The sequence below is a fragment of the Denticeps clupeoides genome, chromosome 14 (assembly GCF_900700375.1).
Source record: "Denticeps clupeoides chromosome 14, fDenClu1.1, whole genome shotgun sequence".
NCBI classification, from domain to species: domain Eukaryota; kingdom Metazoa; phylum Chordata; class Actinopteri; order Clupeiformes; family Denticipitidae; genus Denticeps; species Denticeps clupeoides.
The window spans coordinates 12,482,599-12,502,248 of NC_041720.1; the positions used below are offsets into that span (position 1 = coordinate 12,482,599).

General features: G+C 42.4%; 1 protein-coding gene across 1 annotated transcript; it reads left to right on the top strand.

The window, feature by feature from the left end:
* Positions 1-219: 219 nt before the first annotated feature.
* Positions 220-1,608, top strand: LOC114763835 (epidermal differentiation-specific protein-like). The gene has a single exon (XM_028953630.1). The coding sequence runs from the start codon at positions 273-275 to the stop codon at positions 1,290-1,292; it is 1,020 nt and encodes a 339-aa protein (XP_028809463.1). The 5' UTR covers positions 220-272; the 3' UTR covers positions 1,293-1,608.
* The last annotated feature ends 18,042 nt before the right edge of the window (positions 1,609-19,650 follow it).

Genomic DNA, 19,650 nt, shown 5'->3' on the forward strand with positions numbered 1-19,650 from the left:
TCAGGTGGACACACCTGTAGCCGAACTTGAGATATGAAATAAAAAGATATTAATAGTAATAAACAAATATCTTTCAAAATGTATGAGCAGCTATGGCATCAGCTTTGATCAGGAAACGTGCAGAAAAAATATGCACACCTGGTAGGCCCTCCTAAACAAGATGATTGGCTCTGTGCAGTTCAGCCCACTCTAAGAACACTACAAATACAGCAGGAATTCTTCACACACACACTTTTGCTCTCACCTCTTGCACAACCTTCAGGAGTACGGGAATGGCTTCAAATCCTGTAAACAAGATTTTTGTGTACGAGAATCCTGACTTTCAAGGCGTGAGCCGGGAGTTCACTGAGTATTGTCCAGACCTTCGGGATGTTAGTTTTAATGACTGTATCTCCTCTGTGAAGGTCATAGGGCAGCCATGGGTGTTATACGAACACCCCCACTGTCAGGGTGCCCAGTTCTACTTTGAGGAGGGTGAATGTCGATCAGTGGAGTGGCATGAGGTAATTTCTTCACTGGAACAGGTGAAAGAAGATCTGACAAATCCTCAGATCACACTGTATGAGGATCAAAACTATGGGGGTAGGAGCATTACCCTCAACTGTGAGACAAACTTAATGTTTGGCAATTTCAATGATATGATTTCTTCCTGCCGAGTGGACAGAGGAGCATGGGTCCTGTATGAGCATCCAAACAGAGGTGGTCGTTCAATTCTGGTCAGAGCTGGAAGAGAATTTCCAAGCATAGGCTGGATTGACAACCAAGTGTCTTGGGCTCGTCCTCTTAAACCTGGGAGACCCAAGATAACAGCAGAGCTCCTCTGGGACAAGAAAGAAGAAAACACCAAATCAGTCGTCATTGACTCCATCTGTGGTGTGAATCGTGGAAAACATGAGCAGACCTTCTCCTCTGAGCTCAGTCGGGAGTATGAAGGTTCTGTCACCGAGAGCTTCAACTTCAGCAATGCTACACAGATAAGTGTGGGGATGTCATTTGGGTTTGATATTGGTATAGTGAAATCAGAGGTCAATGTGAATGTGAGTAACACTTTCACCGTGGAGAAGGGGACAAGCAACACCAAGACGGAAAAGAAGGGTGTGAAGATTTCCATACCAGCCACCATCCATCCACACACCAAGCTCACTGTGAATGTAGTGAGAAAAGAGGTGGATGTGAAGGTTCCAGTCAAAATAACGATCCAGTCAGGCTACAACTCTTCGACTGAATACGGGGAATACAGGTGCCAGGCTGGTAACACGATCTTGGCTGAATACCAAGAAGAGGACATTTAAGGCTGCAGTAAAAGTAAAAAAAAGAATTATAACCATATCATATACACAGCAAACTAAATACTACTTACTAATAAAATACAGAATTCTTACTTTGTAATCTTATACGCCATAACCTATAGAGCATTTCTTTGTTTCATTTTTCCATAACTAAAATGCTTAAAATGTAAGTCTGTCAGTCTTGATATATTGGTGTACCTCTTGTGATTTGGTGAAACTGGTGTGATTTTATCCCATATGTTAACCTCAATGTATTACTGAAAGTGAAGCGATAATCATTGTGACAATTATTATTAAATGATTAGCATTATTAAACTAAGCATTTTTGTTTTTGTTGCATCAAAAACAAAATACCCAAAAATTATGTATATTCTGGATAAGCAGATTTGCAATACCTATGAGAATCATGAGATCAGAGTGATATATTATGGAATAAAACACATATGTATATACAGATTAAAGAAATGAAAACAAACATTTAATTTCTGGAATGTCTGGAAACGTCATAACTGCATTGTCTTTTTAGACATCAGAAGCATTATTGTCTTCACAAATTTCAGAACAGTTAAAAAAAAAAAAAGCCTCGTTTACATTTAAAATGAGACACCAGTGGTTTAACACACGAGGGGCCCATTTCAGAAAGGAGTTTACAAGTGAAAAATGTTAAGCCTGAAATGAGAGAAACTCTGGGTTTTCCGTTTCAAAGTGGCAGGTTTGTCAAACTCGAGAAAGCAGGGTAAGTCAAGCCTGTTTCTGAAAAAGAGGTAACTTTTACTTAGAGTCAGTTACCGTGGTAACTTACTCTGTGAACCTAACCTGGTCAGGAACCTGTTTTATTCTCTAATCTGTGAGTTTCTGTTGGTCTCCTCCCCTGTTTTAAAGATGAAGCAGTTAAGGGAAATGCATGTACTTTTTTGGATGAGGAGACTGTATTAATTCGAAGAGAATTACATTGACGCCGGGCAAGGATTTTGAGACCCAGAGTGGATTTCTTTTCTTTTCTCCATACATTTGTGTTTGAGCGTTACCGTTTTACGTTGCAATCAATTACATAAATCCATAATCTAATCCGTTCTTAGATTACTAACATTACCCATTGTGGCCGCGCTCTTACATCCGGGCAGATACTATGTGCAGCTTTACGTTTCTTTGCTAGGGGAAGATTACTGTAGATTATTGGGGATGCTGTGCATATTAGTAAGGCCACTGTATGCAGGGACACAATGGTAGTAAGTGGGATTTGAACCTGGGTCTCCTGGTTCATAGGCAAGTGTCACTCACTAGGCTTCTACCACCCACTGATAAATGCCTTAAATGTAAATAGATAAAGTGTATCCAAGTATTGCTCCCATGAAGCCTGGGCTCTTGAGCTTTTGTGAGCTGCAGGCTGTGCTTCGGCACCTGTCAAGAGAAATTAGAAAGTTCCACACCTACATCAAAAAAAAGCTCACTCCCAGGTTCACGTGAAATCAGAGCGTGCTGTAGATGTGAAAAAGAGATCTCCGAACTGACAGAGGTGACTGCATTAGTCCAGAAACTGGCTCTCAACCAAGAGGAGCAGATGGATAAACTGTCTGTCTGTTTATTAAATTAATGAATTTCATGTCATCATATTGGAGATCTTTCTGGTATGTTTTCTGTCTATATTATGAGCCATTTCTTCAAGTTGTGGGAGACTGTTTTCTGTTTGCAGAATATAATACTAGAATAGGCATAAAGACAACTTCTGGCCCACAAGGTGGCATCACAGTCTCGTTTTTATGATTAACTGCCTCACCTATTTCTTCTGTGTCCTGATCGACCTGCTTCACCTGCTTGCATATAATTGAATTGAGCAGATGCACTACAGCACTTCTTAATCACCACAAAATGCTTCTCTTGCTCTTGTCCTGTGTCAATTTTTTAATTTTCAATGATGTTTGACATCATAAAGGCTTTTGAAAAAGCTAGAGCAATTACACATTTTCTGTGTTAATTGTGGAATTGACCTTTACAGCTGAAATCACAGCCTCTAAGAATATGTTCAGTTGAAAAACTATACAAATGCCCCACCCAAGGTTACTATAATTATTATTACTTACAGCAGTAATGTTGTCAGCTTCATAAAACATACAATTGATAGTTTAAAACAGTGGTTCTCAACCGCTGCAAGTAGGTGCGAGTGGACCACATGATGGGAGGCAAAAAAAAAAAACTAATTTATGATCTTTGTTTGGATTCATCAGATCTATTTTCGCTGCTAAAATAGACCAAAACAGTGATTATTTCATCAAAAATGTAAGTGACTATTATTAACTTGTTTGTCATATGAAATCAGTGTGAAATTAGTGAGGTGATGGTAAATTAAGTGGTGGTCAATTGTCAGCTCTCTTGGTCGAACTGTATTGTTAACTGCATAAAACAAATAAACTAATCAGAATATAGGCTACAGTTAAAGCTTTCCTTTAGTTTTTGTGAAACACACGCAGCCACGCACACACAAACATGTTTAAATACACTTATGTTGGTAATAAATGAATAACAATAAATTGTTGTAACAGTAATATATGCAAGTTTTGTTTTACACTGTAAAAATGTAATGATTTGCCAATGCAAAGAGAGTACCGGCACCTTTTCTTCCCACTTCAAGCACTGATTATAACACAAACAACTCATCCTCCTGGCAACTTTTTTGTCAAAAGCGACAATCCAGTGACTTTTACTGGTGTTTTTGGAGACATTTGTGGTGTTTGGAGACTCGAAAGCATGAATCACGCAGTTATGCATGGATGGTGCACAGGCAATGACGGGGCGTCAGCGTGGTCTAGCTGCTCGCGTTCAGCACGTAGCTCCACTTGTGAAATTGAAGTGCCCACATTGCATGGTTTATTGCGAAGCACTTCTTTTTGACTCCGTGCTTAACAAATCCATGAAAAAAAGTCTCATCAAATCACAGCCACTTAACACTCGATTGTTTGGGGTCCTCTGCCAGCCTTTATGTGCACAGCAAATGAGCTTTAAATTAATATGCAGGAACATATTATTGAGCTGAAGAGTGACAGAAGACTGAAGGAAGTCTTTAGCTCCTGCCCTATTTTGTCATTCTGCGCAGCCTTGATGCTGGAATATCCTGAACTCTGTGACGTCATCTTTAAGATTCTCCTTCCTTTTGCGTCAACATATTTGTGTGAGGCAGGATTCTCAAAAATGACTGCACTCAAAACTAAATACCACAATCGTGCACAAATCGAGGATGATTTGAGGCTATGTTCATCAAACATTGAGCCAAGAATTGAGGATCTTTGCAAGGCAAAGCAGGCTCAGGTCTCTCATTAACAACACCTACCTGCAAGCTTCTGTAAAAAATGCAGATGATGCCTACTATTAGGCCTAGTAATAACAACAATAATAAAGCATAAATTAATATCAGATATAATTCCCAATTATAGCAATAGCCTAGTGAAGATAATAGACCTATACTGATGGTGGTAAAAATAATAATCATAACAACAATAAAGCATGTAACCTCATATAATTATATAGCAATAGCCTAGTATTGATGATAGGACTACCTACCGCAACTGATGATAATAATAATAAAATAATAATAATAATAATAATATGGGCCTAAAAATAATAGCACCGCACCCAATCTATCTATCTATCTATCTATCTATCTATCTATCTAGACAGGAGACAATGTAGTGGTGCCGTGTTTTACAGTTTACCCGCAATTTAATTAGCGAAGCTGGAGTTCGCTTAAGCCTGCTGAGTTAAAAGAACAAGTGGTTGCACATGTATTTTAGTTTTACTGATTCCGGAGATGAAAATCTTTTCATGCATAAAGGTGCATAGCGCAAGGCGGAGGTTCGCCGACTTTCTGGAAAAGTAGCAATTACTACACAGGACAGAAGTGCACGTATTTCTGTGCACGTGGCGGAGGCCGGGAAAACCCACACGGCAGCAGACGGCACGGTGCTGCTGAGGCCTTGGACCACGCGAGGAGCGAGGACTTCTGATGCATAAAGGTACATGAAGAACTGCACCGACTACAGGATTATTTTGCAGACGGCGGAAGGGCCATCGATCGTGGGTACAGTACTGGAGGAAGTTGTGAGTAGACTCAACACACATATTCTCCACCAGTTTGAGCTCCACCAAGCGTGCCAACGATAATAAAAGGTACCTAGACTGTGTGAATATTTAAAACTCGGGTATTTTATATCAAAGGCTGGTTTAAATGATTCACACTCACTCCCAAAATTCCAGCTCTTCTCTGTGTGCTTGTGTGTGTGCTTAGGCATATCAATTCATATTACATTTCTATGATTTTAGTTTACAATTAAGAGCTTAAAATATAAATGCATAATGAGTTGTGGATATTTATCTCATCAGTATTCTTTTCATTGCAGTCCACAGGTGATGAATGAGAAAACCTTCTGTCAGTAGGTTTGGGCTATGAACTCTGTTCAGAGTTCAGGTTATACAGCCTGTTAATAATGATGAAGAGATTTTAACCATAAGCTGTTCTGTGAATTGTAAGTTTTGTAAGAATTGTAAGCTATGGGTTGTCTGTGTAAAAGGAAGCTTATATTTATTGAGCTACATCCTAACTTCCTCAACCTTGGGGTGTGATAGGAAGGCTTTTGAAATAAAGTACAGGCTGACATGCAGTAAGGTCTGTAGGAAAAACTGAAAGTCAGTCAGCATTCCAACGTTTCCCATCAATTAACACAAAAGAACAAAAGCCAATTTATCTCTGCGATGGCAGTGCATCCGGAAAATATTCGCAGCGTTGTGTGCATGTGAGGATAGGAGCTCATCGAAAGGGCATATAAAGTTTTAAACTGAACTCGCATGGAAAGTCATGCTCTGTGCTTGCTGCACAGGCCCACAAACATACAATGGGATTCAAAATATGCCATATTGAATGCTGAGCTGAAGTCAATAAACAGCATTCTGCCGTAAGTGTCTTTTTTGTCGGGGTGGGAGAGGGTTGTGTGAAAGCAGTTTGGCTGGTAAGCGAACTGAAACGGTCCAGATTCTGTGTCTTCATGTGCCTCTCAAAGCATTTCATCATGATGGGTGTGAGTGCTATGGGCTGCTAATCATTGAGGCAGGACACAGTTGATGTCTTTGGCACTGGGATGATGGCAGTTTTGAGGCAGGTAGGCACGACGGCTGAACTCAGCGATGTGTTGAAGATATCTGTGAAGATGTCTGTTAAGATTGATATTGCTTGCCTGATATGAAATTGAAGTGATTGTCATTGTGAGACACTGCAAGCACAGATATGATTGTCCATCAAAATGAGGAGATAAGATCACTTTTACATTCTTAATAAACACATTAAAAAACATACACAGTTGCGAAGTTAAACACAATGCAACCTTTAAATTTGATTCAGATTTTATGTCTTATACACAATCAATCATAGTACACCATGCAGTGAAATGTTTTTTAAAGTAGGACATTGCAAAAACAGTACAACAAAAAAACAGTAAGGATAAACTTGTCACACGAACCGGGATCAGAACAAGAGAGACGTGTAAGAGGAGACGAGACACCGCGGTGCGGCGGGACGCAAGGAGGCAGGTAAGTTCCTCCACGTTAATCTGCGAACGCGTACGGTGTGAGCCGCAACACCACACTGATGTTGTCGTTCGCGTTTTAAGGCACAAGACAGGACCAGTGGGGGTGATGAAGGCTGTCTTCCACTCGTCGCCCTCTCGGATGCGAATCAGGTTATAGGCCGAACGGAGATCCAGCTTTGTAAAGTACTTCACTCCCGAGACGGCGTCGAGGGCGGTGTTGGTTAGGGGAAATGGCGTTTTTTTTTTTTTATAGTGATTTTGTTGGGTCCACGATAATCCACGCACGGTCACAGACCACCATCCTTCTTGGTAACAAAGAAGAACCCTGCCGCGGCCGGGGAGGTCGATGGGCGGATGGTGCCGTTCTGAAGCACCTCCGCCACAAACCGCTCCATGGCCAATTGCTGTGCTTTCGAGAGGGAGTAGAGATGTCCTTTCGGGGGAGTGGTTCCCGGTAGCAGGTCATGTCGCCTGGTCGATGGGGAGGCAGCTGGGCAGCTTTGGCTGGGCTGAAGACGGTGACTAGGTCATGATAACAGGAGGGGATGTTGTCCAACACTGGACGGGTCGGCTCTGGGTTTGAGGTGGCAGACGGGGAGAGCTGTGGCAGAAGGCAATGGCGATGGCAGTGCGCTCCCCACTCCAACACCACGCCACGCCGCTGCATTTCTTCCTGAGACAGGGTTGACCGTCCCAGGTGCATGGGTTCCCCCCTATGGTCCGGAGGAGTGACGGTGGGCTGAGGTGGTGAGAAAGGCGGTCAGGGAGTCCGGTGCCGGGTTGGAGTGGAGGCCGCAGTTTTCGGGAGTGCCAGCGATCAATCCTCAGCGCGAGTTGTATGAGGGCCTCATACGTTGCTGCCATTTCCCGGCTTACCATCTCCCCACGAATTCGCGCGGCCAGTCCTTCAATATAAATCATCCGGAGGGCGTGGGCGTCCAGCAGAGCCTTTGCAGCCAGGGTCCGAAATCGTGCGGTGAACTGGCTGACAGATGAAGAACCCTGGCGTAGATGGTAAAGCTGTGACGCGACGTCTTCCACACCGTCCGGACGGCAAAAGGTGTTTTAATTCCTCCACGAATTCGGAATATGACATGGATGCTGAGTTGGGGGAGCTGATTAGCGCGGCCGCCCACTCCGCCGCGGGACCAACGAGCAGGGTGAGTAGGAGGGCGATTCGGGACCGGGATCTGGGGTAGCGAGGTTGCTGCTCAAAAACCAACGAGAGAGTGGTGAGGAGCGCCTCGCCGCTACCCTCGGTCCCGTTCCAGCGCTCCGCGAGCGCCAAACTGGGTTCGGGAACCGCGGGGGGACGAGGGCTCTGCGCAGCGTTCGTCGCTTCATGCACTCGGTGGGCTGCCGCAGGAAGCGAACCTCCTGTGACAGACATTCAATGAGATTCTCTTGCCGCACTACTCGATCACATAAAGCAGCGAAATCTGAAGCGCGTACGGGCTCGGTCATTCTGTCACACAAACCGGGATCAGACAAGAGACCTCGGTGCGGCGGGAAGTTCCTCCGCGTTAATCTGCGAACGCGGACGGCGTGAGCCACAACACCACACTGATGTTGGACAGGTACGGTCGTACTTTGGTTGAGGGTTTCGGAGCCGAGTCTAATGACGTGTGTCATGCAGCTGGCAGCTGCTCTCTAGCCAATTTATAGGAGTCACGTTACCTCGTTTCCGTGTTGCTCCAAGTCACATGATGGAATGACAAAAGCCAACAAGACATACATTTAAGCATGATATGGAGTGCAGTATTAATGCGAAAATAAATGTGATTGTCATGGGTGGGCTGGACATGGCGATGAAGGAGGACGCATTCGCACGATTTCACGCGACAGGGGGTTTAATACAAACTACAAGCGAGACAAGGGAACATCAACACGCACAATGACCCGACGATGAACAGACACGAACAGGATAGTTTTATACAATTATACAAATATACACCAGGTGAACACGATCAGGGAACATTACACGAGACGAACATGAAACTCCGGTCCGGACTCCGGATCCGGAGTAACCCCTGCCGGTCCGGATCATGACAGTGATATGGATAGTGTCACAGTTGATGCACTGATGAAAAAGTGTGTGAATGAGGAGATAAGATCACTTTCACATTCTTCAAGCATGCAGAAACCTGTTTTTTATACTAAAATAACATACACAGTTGCAAAGTTATATACAATGCAAACTCTAAATTAGATTCAGAGTTTATGTCACCTACGCCATAATATGTTGTATGTCATGCAGTTAAATGCTTTTTGCAAAAAAAAAACAATAGAAACAGTATGCCAGTAAGGAAAAGTACAGGTGCATTACCAACAAGACACACATTTAAGAACAATATGCAGTGGTGTATTAAAGCAGATATTAATGTAATATGGATAGTGCAGATTTTAAAGCACAGCGCATAGTTATAAAGGGTGGAATTACAGAGACAGAGACCGGATCTGCACCTGCACCTGAGTAAAGTAAACCTTTGAAAGTAAACCTTTTCATGTGATGTAAATGGAATTGTCTGCTGACCTCTGAGACAAGCACAGTGGGATGTGAAGCAGGAGCAGCTAAGTACTGTTGTGTTTCAGACATGCAGTCTGTAGTGGTATTCTTAACCTGGGAATATTGATGAATAAACTCTGGCATAATAGATTCAGAGGAAATAACTGAACAGGATGAGCTTGGGCATCTTGTATTGGGGCTGTGGTTGAGGGGGTATGTATATGTCCAGACTGCATTGTCCCTGCTGTTGGCAGATGTTTTCCATTTTCATATTCACTCCCTTGTCGCATGTTATTGTCCACTGCAGTAGGGGCTCTGATCTGATGTTCCAAGTGTCTTGGTGGAGTGCCAAATGTCTGTGGCATTTGGTAGAGGTACAATATCAGGGACCTTCTGGTCATTAAACAACTCTTTTTCTTCATTCAGAAAAGAAGAGATATGTTCAAGCTGCTCTTGGTGGCAGTCCTGTCTTTCCTTATGCTGTGACAGCTGATTAATGAAACATACGATCTGCACTGCTTCCTCTCTGAACAGAGAGCTCTCTCTGCTCCTCTCTGATTCAAACTCTGTCTGAACAGACTTCATAGCCCAACCCTAATCATGACAGCAAGACTTCCAAGTCATCACCTGTGAACATTCCACCTTCCACCAATCAAAGCAGTGTGTATTGCTCTTATCAGTTACACACCTTGTGGGAACATGGAGATCATTTTTTACTTTTTTTTAAGTCTGGCCAGTGTTCACTTTTTTCAATATGGAATGGATGATCTTGGCCAAGGAGAAGTGCTCTCTAACACAGATTTCGGCAGATTTGAGAACAATATTTGAGATTTATGGATCTTTTGTGTATGAAGAAAATGTTTCAGACCTTTGAGTTCAGCTCATGGAAAACGGGAGCAAAAAGTGTTGCATTTATCGGTTTGTTCAGTGTACTTTGGACAGAGAGCCACAGAGGCAGGACTGAGCTGCTGGAAGTACACTGAAAAAAATTAAAGGCAGGCTAAACTTAAAATATAGTTTTAAGATTTAAATATATGATTACAATATGCTTAAAATATTAGGTGTTTACTGTTTTCACTGTGAGAAAAGTGATGCGCTGTGAATATTTTCCGGATGCACTGTAATAACCTGTCACGATCCGGTCCGAAAAGGGGTTCACTGTTGTCATGTGTAATGTTCCCTAATCGTTTTCACCTGTGTAAAATGTTTAAAGCTGCCCTGTTCGTTTCTGTTAGCTGTCAGGTCGTTAAAGTTATGTTCCATGTTCACCAGTGTCAACGTCTCGGATGTCTCCCCTGGCTTGTACTTCACCATTAAACCCCGGTTTCGTGATGTCAGGTGATTGCGTCCTTCATTCCTCGTCTTCTCGTCACTCTTCGTCCTCCTCTCTGTACACCCGCCTCGTCATGCCCGCATAGTTGTGACAAATTGGTTTTTGTTCTTTTGTGTTAATTGATGGGAAACATTGGAATGCTGACTGACTTTCAGTTTCTCCAGAAAAGGGAGAGTTTCCTACAGACCTTGCTGCATGTCAGCCTGTACTTTATATCACAGGCCTTCCTATCACACCCCAAGGTTGAGGAAGTTAAGATATAGCTCAATAGATATAAACTTCATTTTACACAGACAACCCATAGCCTTTGATAAAAACGTACGATTCACAGGACAGTTTATGGTTAAAATCTCTTCGTCATTATTAACAGGCTGTATAACCTGAACTCTGAACAGAGTTCATAGCCCAACCCTACTGACAGAAAGTTTTCTCATTCATCACCTGTGGACTGAAGAGAATGAAGAGAATACTGATGAGAGAAATATGCACAACTCTACATGTTGTAACCTGACTTATCAGGACCTTAGGACATTCAAAGCAGTGTGTATGACTGTTATATTTTATACATGTTGTGTGAATGGGGCAGTGGTGGCCTAGCGGTTAAGGAAGCGGCCCTGTAATCAGAAGGTTGCCGGTTCGAATCCCGATCTGCCAAGGTGCCACTGAGGTGCCACTGAGCAAAGCAACGTCCCCACACACTGCTCCCCGTGCGCCTGTCATGGCTGCCCACTGTTCACCAAGGGTGATGAGTTAAATGCAGAGGACAAATTTCACTGTGCTGCTGCGTATCACATGTGACAATCACTTCACTTTCAAAGAAAGATTTCAAAAGAAAGATGAATGAAGAGATAAGATCACTTTCACATTCTTCCAAACCAGGCAGCTTTCAAGCATGCAGAAACCTGTTATTTTATACTAAAATAACAAAATATCAAAGTTATATACAATGCAACCTCTAAAAGGTTATATATTTATTAAGGGTGGAATTACAGAGACCAGATCTGCACCTGATGCAGGGCCAGAATGGACTGAGGGAAGAAGCTCTTCCTCGTTCTTTCTGTTTTGGCTTTAAGGGAGCAGAAGTGCTTTCCTAACCTCAAAAGAGAAAGAGTCCATTGTCAGGATGACAAAAAAAAATTCTGGCAGGTGCAAAAGCTGAAAGAATCAAAGTAGGATAGATGGTACAAGTACACCAACCTTTACATGTGACTAAAAATATTTTTAAATACAAACCAAGCATGAAGTCAATGGAATTGTCTGCTGACCTCTGAGACAAGATTGTCTCAAGGCACAAATCTGGGGAAGGTTACAGAAAATCTTTTGCTGCTTTTAAGATCAGTGGCCTCCATCATCCGTGAATGGAGGAAACCAGGCACTGCTGATCACCAGACCAATACCATCCCTCCAGGAAAGCATGATGGTGGCAGAATCATGCTGTGGGATGATTTTCAGCAGTAGGAACTGGGAGACTAGTCAGGATAGAGGGAAAGATGATGGCAGCAATGTACAGAGACAACCTGGATGAAAACTTGCTCCAGAGCACTCTTGAACAGCCCACAAACACAAACAACCCATAGCTGTTGATAAAAATGTACAAGTCACAGAACAGCTCATGGTCAGTGTTGGGGAGTAATGGAATACATGTACCGGCGTTACATATTTAGAATACAAAATATGAGTAACTGTATTTCGTTACAGTTTAAATGAGTGGACCACGCAGCGTGTTCTGTGTTCTGTCGAAACATGCTGCCTATCAAGTTGTGCTTCCTAGCAGATCTGCGCATGCGCAGTTCGTCATGTTTGTGCTCTGTTTAAGTGCCCATAAATCCATGCTACCCCTGAAATTGTAAATAAATATGATTTGATTCACTATTACACCATGCTCTTTATACTGTTACAGTGCACATGGACTGAGTGTGTGTAAGGTGACACGCCTTCACCCAGTTTAACCTCGCCGCTCGGAGGGTGGAACGGAGACGGCTGTAATTGGCCGCTTTCTGCCATGAGGAAGGTCGGTCCTAATCAAAAAGAGGGTAATTTTTCTTGTGCAAGGCTACTTTTTATTTTAACTAAGTGATGTAATATGTTGGTGACCATAACAGTAAATACTTTTCAATGGCATATTTTATGTTTCTCTTCCACTTTTCAGCTTTATAAATAAAGAAATGGTTGGTGAAAAACATGGATTTTTATTATCTGTGATTGCAACATTCATGTAGTTGTAAAAAGCATGACAATATATTAAGTAATCCAAAGTATTCAGAATACATTACTCACATTGAGTAACTTAACGGAATACGTTACAAAATACATTTTGGGGCATGTATTCTGTAATCTGTAATGGAATACATTTCAAAAGTAACCTTCCCAACCCTTCTTATGGTTAATATCTCTTCTTCAGTATTAACAGGCTGTATAACCTGAACTCTGAACAGAGTTCATAGCCCAACCCTAATCATGACAGCAAGATTTACAATTCCTACTATTCCACCTTAGGACAATCAAAGCAGTGTGTATTGCTGTTATCAGTTACACACCTTGTGGGAACAAGGAGATAAGATCATTTCTTATCGAAACATGCTGCCTATCAAGTTGTGCTTCCTAGCAGATCTGCGCAGTCCGTCAAGTTTGTGCTCTGTTTCAGTGCCCATAAATCCATGCTACCCCTGAAATTGTAAATAAATATGATTTGATTCACTATTACACCATGCTCTTTATACTGTTACAGTGCACATGGACTGAGTGTGTGTAAGGTTGTCACGTCCATGCGGGCATGACGCGGCAGGTGAACGTAGAGGAGGACGAGGAGTGACGAGGAATGACGAGGAATGGAGGACGCTTTCACCTGACATCACGGAACAGGGGTTTAATGGTGAATCACAGGACAGGGGAGACATCCGAGACGTAGACACTGGTGAACACGGAACATAACTTCAAAGACCTGACAGCGAACAGAAACGAACAGGGCAGCTTTATACAATTAACACAGGTGAAAACGATTAGGGAACATTACACAGGACAACAATTAAACTCCGGTCCGGATCCTGATCCTGACCCGGACCGGAGTAACCCCCATTTCGGACCGGATCCTGACAAAGGTGACACGCCTTCACCCAGTTTAACCTCGCCGCTCGGAGGGTGGAACGGAGACGGCTGTAATTGGCCGCTTTCTGCCATGAGGAAGGTCGGTCCTAATCAAAAAGAGGGTAATTTTTCTTGTGCAAGGCTACTTTTTATTTTAACTAAGTGATGTAATATGTTGGTGACCATAACAGTAAATACTTTTCAATGGCATATTTTATGTTTCTCTTCCACTTTTCAGCTTTATAAATAAAGAAATGGTTGGTGAAAAACATGGATTTTTATTATCTGTGATTGCAACATTCATGTAGTTGTAAAAAGCATGACAATATATTAAGTAATCCAAAGTATTCAGTAATCCAAAGTAATCAAAGTATACATTACTCACATTGAGTAACTTAACGGAATACGTTACAAAATACATTTTGGGGCATGTATTCTGTAATCTGTAATGGAATACATTTCAAAAGTAACCTTCCCAACCCTTCTTATGGTTAATATCTCTTCTTCAGTATTAACAGGCTGTATAACCTGAACTCTGAACAGAGTTCATAGCCCAACCCTAATCATGACAGCAAGATTTACAATTCCTACTATTCCACCTTAGGACAATCAAAGCAGTGTGTATTGCTGTTATCAGTTACACACCTTGTGGGAACAAGGAGATAAGATCATTTTCACTTTTTTTTAAGTGTTCACTTTTTTTTAGTATAAAATAGATTTTCTTGGCCAAGGAGAAGTGCTCACTAACAGATTTCAATATTTGAGAACAATATTTGAGATTTATGGATCTTTTGTGTGTGAAGAAAATGTTTGAGATCTTGGAGTTCAGCTCATGGAAAACGGGAGCAAAAGTTGTTGCATTTATCTGTTTGTTCAGTGTACTTAGGAAAGAGAGCCACAGAGGCAGACTCAGCTGCTGGAAGTACACTGAAAAAAATATAGTTTTAAGTTATAAATATACCTTTACAATATGCTAAAATATTAGGTGTGACAGATTCCTTCAATTTTATCCTGTTTAGGTTGGTTTACTCTTTTCATTGTGAGATACAGAGATAAAGCATCAAAAATTAGCACAGCAGTAGATAAATTAAATTGTCAATAACATCTGGGGTCATTCATTCTTTGTCGCTGAGAGAATCATTTCAAGTGGCCACCACCAGCACAGGAACCACATGGACAAGAGCCACTGGGACAGATTACAACACAGCAAGGTAATGGCAGGCTTCTTGTCTGGTCAACAGAGGATTCTGCATGAAGGGCAGAGACAGTAGATGAACAGAAGGGGCCTGTCATGTGCACCTCCAGTCAACTGTCATGTACACCTCCAGGACCTCTGTTAAGCCCCCAGTGGTTCTACTTTCCATTCAACCAAATCTGCTAAGTGCTACAAAGTAAAAACAGCTAACAAAGATAAAACCAACAAGGGTATGCTCTATCAAAATTGTGGGTTTTCAGAGGACACAATTCATTGTGTGCACCATGTATTTCATTTAATCACTTCAATAAAAAAAAAACGAAAAAAAAACCATGTTAAATATTTTAAATAATATCAACCTAAATAAAACAAACTTTTGCCACCAATTCCATGGGAGGTGCTGCTCGTGTTTTCTGTCTCTGGGACGTCCGAGGAGGACCCACACCCATATGTGCGGTGTGCTTTTGACCTCTTCTCCATATTAAATTTTTCTGCGCCAACACAGGACAAGAAGGCGAGAAACAGCTCCCTGGGTAATCTGGAGGGGGCTAATACAGTGTTATTGAGATTCCCTGCAGCTTCATGCTACTGCACCACTCACACTTGCCATACATCCTTGCACCAGATCACTTGCACTATTGGATTGAGCATCTAATCTGAGGACCCCATGCATCTAATCCTACTCCATGCACCACACCTGTGCACAGTCTGCTCACACACCTTTAAAACTCTGGTACACCCGTTAATGACTGTCTGAATTTCAACTGGTAATGTGGCTGAGTGGTTCTGTTGAAAGTTATATTTGTTTTGTGACTAAATTTTAGTCTTTGACAAAACTGCATCTGGGTCCTGTGCATTTGCTGCTCTCCCCGTGACATTACACTTCCTTTTTCCCAGTCTTCAGTCCACTGTGCAACCTTGTTTTGGCCTCCGTTTTTAAACAGGCATAAGAAGACAGCAGCATGGTCCATTAAGACAAAAATCAGATCTGTAACGGACCTTAAACAGTGTAGCTGTGAATTAATTTCTTTTTACCTCTATGGGGGGGTGATTTTTAGCCTGTTGGCCTGTTTCCGGTAAGACGATGGCGCAACAGCTCGCAATGGTGCTTTTTTGTACACCAGAAAAAGACACATGGACATCAGGAAAACAAGGACCATGTCTATCAGAAACAATTCTTCCATCTTCATGTGGCTCAGCTCAGCTTACAGCATTTTGTGCCGACAGGAATGCGGCGTTGTGCGGCCCGCGGCGGCGGTGCCAGAATGGTGCCAGAACTCTGTGCATCGCTGGTGGACTTTGTGACTGATATGCAGACCTTTTTATCTACCAAGGGAATTCACCTCACTTTTCATTATCAAAGTGTACATTCCACCCAGCGCTAATGCGAAGGCGGTGCTCAAAAATGATAATGCTCCATGCCATCCACCTGCTCCTGACTCCTTTTTTCGAGTTGACCTTGTATGCCCTTTTTTTCACATCTGATGTTGCTGACCTTTCACTCCGTCTCTGTCCCTGCCTCGTCCTTGGATGGACCTGTTTGGTGCTCCACTGACTCATGCTGCCTCTACTACCCACCAAGTTCCAGTACAGCTATGCCATGGTAATGCCAGCTCTCTCTGCTTCCTCTCGTACTGCAAACCCTGCCAATGTTTAGAGACGCTGCAACCAACGGTGACAACATCATCAACTTGTAGGCGTACACAACATCAGTGAACAGCTACATCAGCAAATGCACTGATGACATTACAGTCTTCAAGTCCATCACCACATGCTCAAACAAGAAGTCATCCACAGGTATGTGAACTGGACTGAAACAGGACTAAAAACTGTGACAATGACCCCTGGATCTTGGACTTGTTAACTGAGAGACCTCAGTCTGTTCGGATCAAGAACAGCGTCTCCAGCACCACCTCACTACGCACTGATGCTCCTCAGGGCTGTGTGCTCAGTCCAATGCTGTTCACCCTGTTGACCCACAACTGTGCAGTGATGCACAGCTCCAACCACATCAAGCTTGCCGATGACAACCGTGGTGGGTCACATTAGCAAGAACAATGAGTCAGCATAAAGAGAGGAGGTGCAACGACTGATGGACAACAATCTATTTCTGAACGTGGGCATAACAAAGGAGATGATTGTTGACTTCAGAAGACAACGGAGGGACCACTCACCACTGAACATCGATGGACCTTGTGTGGAGATAGTCAAGAACACAAAGTTCCTCTGTGTTCATCTAGAGGAGAACTGGACTCTCAACACCAGCTCAACAGCCAAGAAAGCCCTGCAGCATCTTTACTTCCTGTGGAGGCTGAGGAAAACCCATCCCCCACCACCCATCCACACCACCTTCTACAGAGGGACTCTTCAGAGCATTCTAACCAGCTCCATCCCTGTCTGGTTTGGGAACTTACGGTGGATAGTGAGAACAGCTGAGAAGATAATCAGAGTCTCTCCATAATGGATATTTACCACACACACACATCAGGAAAGCTGCCAGCATTGTGAACGATTCTACACACTCCTCACATGCACTCTTCACCCTCCAACCATCTGGGAAAAGGAACTGAAGCATTTGGGAAGTCACTGCCAGTCTGTGCAACAGCTTCATCCCACAGGCCGTCAGACACCTGAACACACAGGAACTTTTGACACTGACACACACACTACCTCTGTTATATTGAGTGATATTATCCATCTGTAATATTATCTATTAACGCACCGTTCAAAATGCAATGTTTGCACTAATTTACTTTGCACATTTATTTGCGCTGTCTGTCTCATTGTTGTCTACATGTTTTAGTTAAAAGCTACTCTTGCACTGCCTGTGTCCCCTCTTGGCACTTTATCTAGCACAGTTTGTCTGTATCACACATGTGCACTTTATGTCACTATGAAACTTTTTAATTCTTCAAATGTTACAGGTAGCACCAGGTTCCGGAGAAATTATCATTTGTTTCACTTTGTATCATCTAACACGTATATAGCTGAAATTAAAATAAAGTTCAACTTCAACAATTTGTTGGTGGAGGTTAAGAAGTGTACATTAAGGGTGATTTTATAGATGTCTACTGTTTCAATTAGCACACATTTCAAGTTGATTGTTAGGTGCTGAACGAAAGCCTCATGTATAGATATATATTTAATTTGTTAGAACAAATTAACTTTAACATGGCTGTGCTTCCTTTATTTTATATCTTTGGGTTTGGCCTATGACACTTACGCCAAATTCATCCTTGCCATAATACATTTTTCAGCATTTTGGGTTGTGTCATCAGAATCATATATTCCTCCCAACTGATCACACTATAAAAACTATATAAAACCATTTCAAACTAAAATAATTGTGTTATTAATAGTATGTCATTAATCCTGTCAGTAATTATTTAAAATATTTAGACTGACAACCCCAATAAATTATTAAACGTTAAAGGACAACTCTTTTCGCATTCAAATGTAATTTTTTTTATAAAACACAGAATTTTTGGGCAGCGTCCAACATGGCTTCCAGGACTTAATATTGGATGATGAACTGTTTTGTTTCAGTTCTGGGTCATTGGTCTCTTGAGCAATGCAGTAAATGTAAATTTAAATTTAAATGTAAATGCAGTGCCCCCTGTGGGCCAGGAGATGACATGATCAACAATGATCCCTTGTATGAATGACAGAAAATTAAAGCTATTAAAACAGAAAAGACCTGATGTTAAATAGCCCACCTCAGGTGGACCCACCAAACTCGAGATATGAAATAAAAAAGATATTAATAGTAATAAACAAATATCTTTTGAATTTTATGAGCAGCTAAGGCATCAGCTTTGATCAGGAAATGTGCAGAAAAAAATGCACACCTGGTAGACCCTCCTAAACAAGATGATTGGCTCTGTGCAGTTCAGCCCACTCTAAGATCACTACAAATACAGCAGGAATTCTTCACACACACACTTTTGCTCTCACCTCTTGCACAACCTTCAGGAGTACGGGAATGGCTTCAAATCCTGTAAACAAGATTTTTGTGTACGAGCATCCTGACTTTCAAGGAGTGAGCCGGGAGTTCACTGAGTATTGTCCAGACCTTCGGGATGTTAGTTTTAATGACTGTATCTCCTCTGTGAAGGTCATAGGGCAGCCATGGGTGTTATACGAACACCCCCACTGTCAGGGTGCCCAGTTCTACTTTGAGGAGGGTGAATGTCGATCAGTGGAGTGGCATGAGGTAATTTCTTCACTGGAACAGGTGAAAGAAGATCTGACAAATCCTCAGATCACACTGTATGAGAATAAAACTATGGGGGTAGGAGCATTACCCTCAACTGTGAGACCAACTTATGTTTTGGCAGTTTCAATGATATGATTTCTTCCTGCCGAGTGGACAGAGGAGCATGGGTCCTCTATGAGCATCCAAACAGAGGTGGTCGTTCAATTCTGGTCAGAGCTGGAAGAAAATTTCCAAGCATAGGCTGGATTGACAACCAAGTGTCTTGGGTTCGTCCTCTTAAACCTGGGAGACCCAAGATAACAGCAGAGCTCATCTGGGACAAGAAAGAAGAAAACACCAAATCAGTCGTCATTGACTCCATATGTGGTGTGAATCGTGGAAAACATGAGCAGACCTTCTCCTCTGAGCTCAGTCGGGAGTGCTACACAGATAAGTGTGGGGATGTCATTTGGGT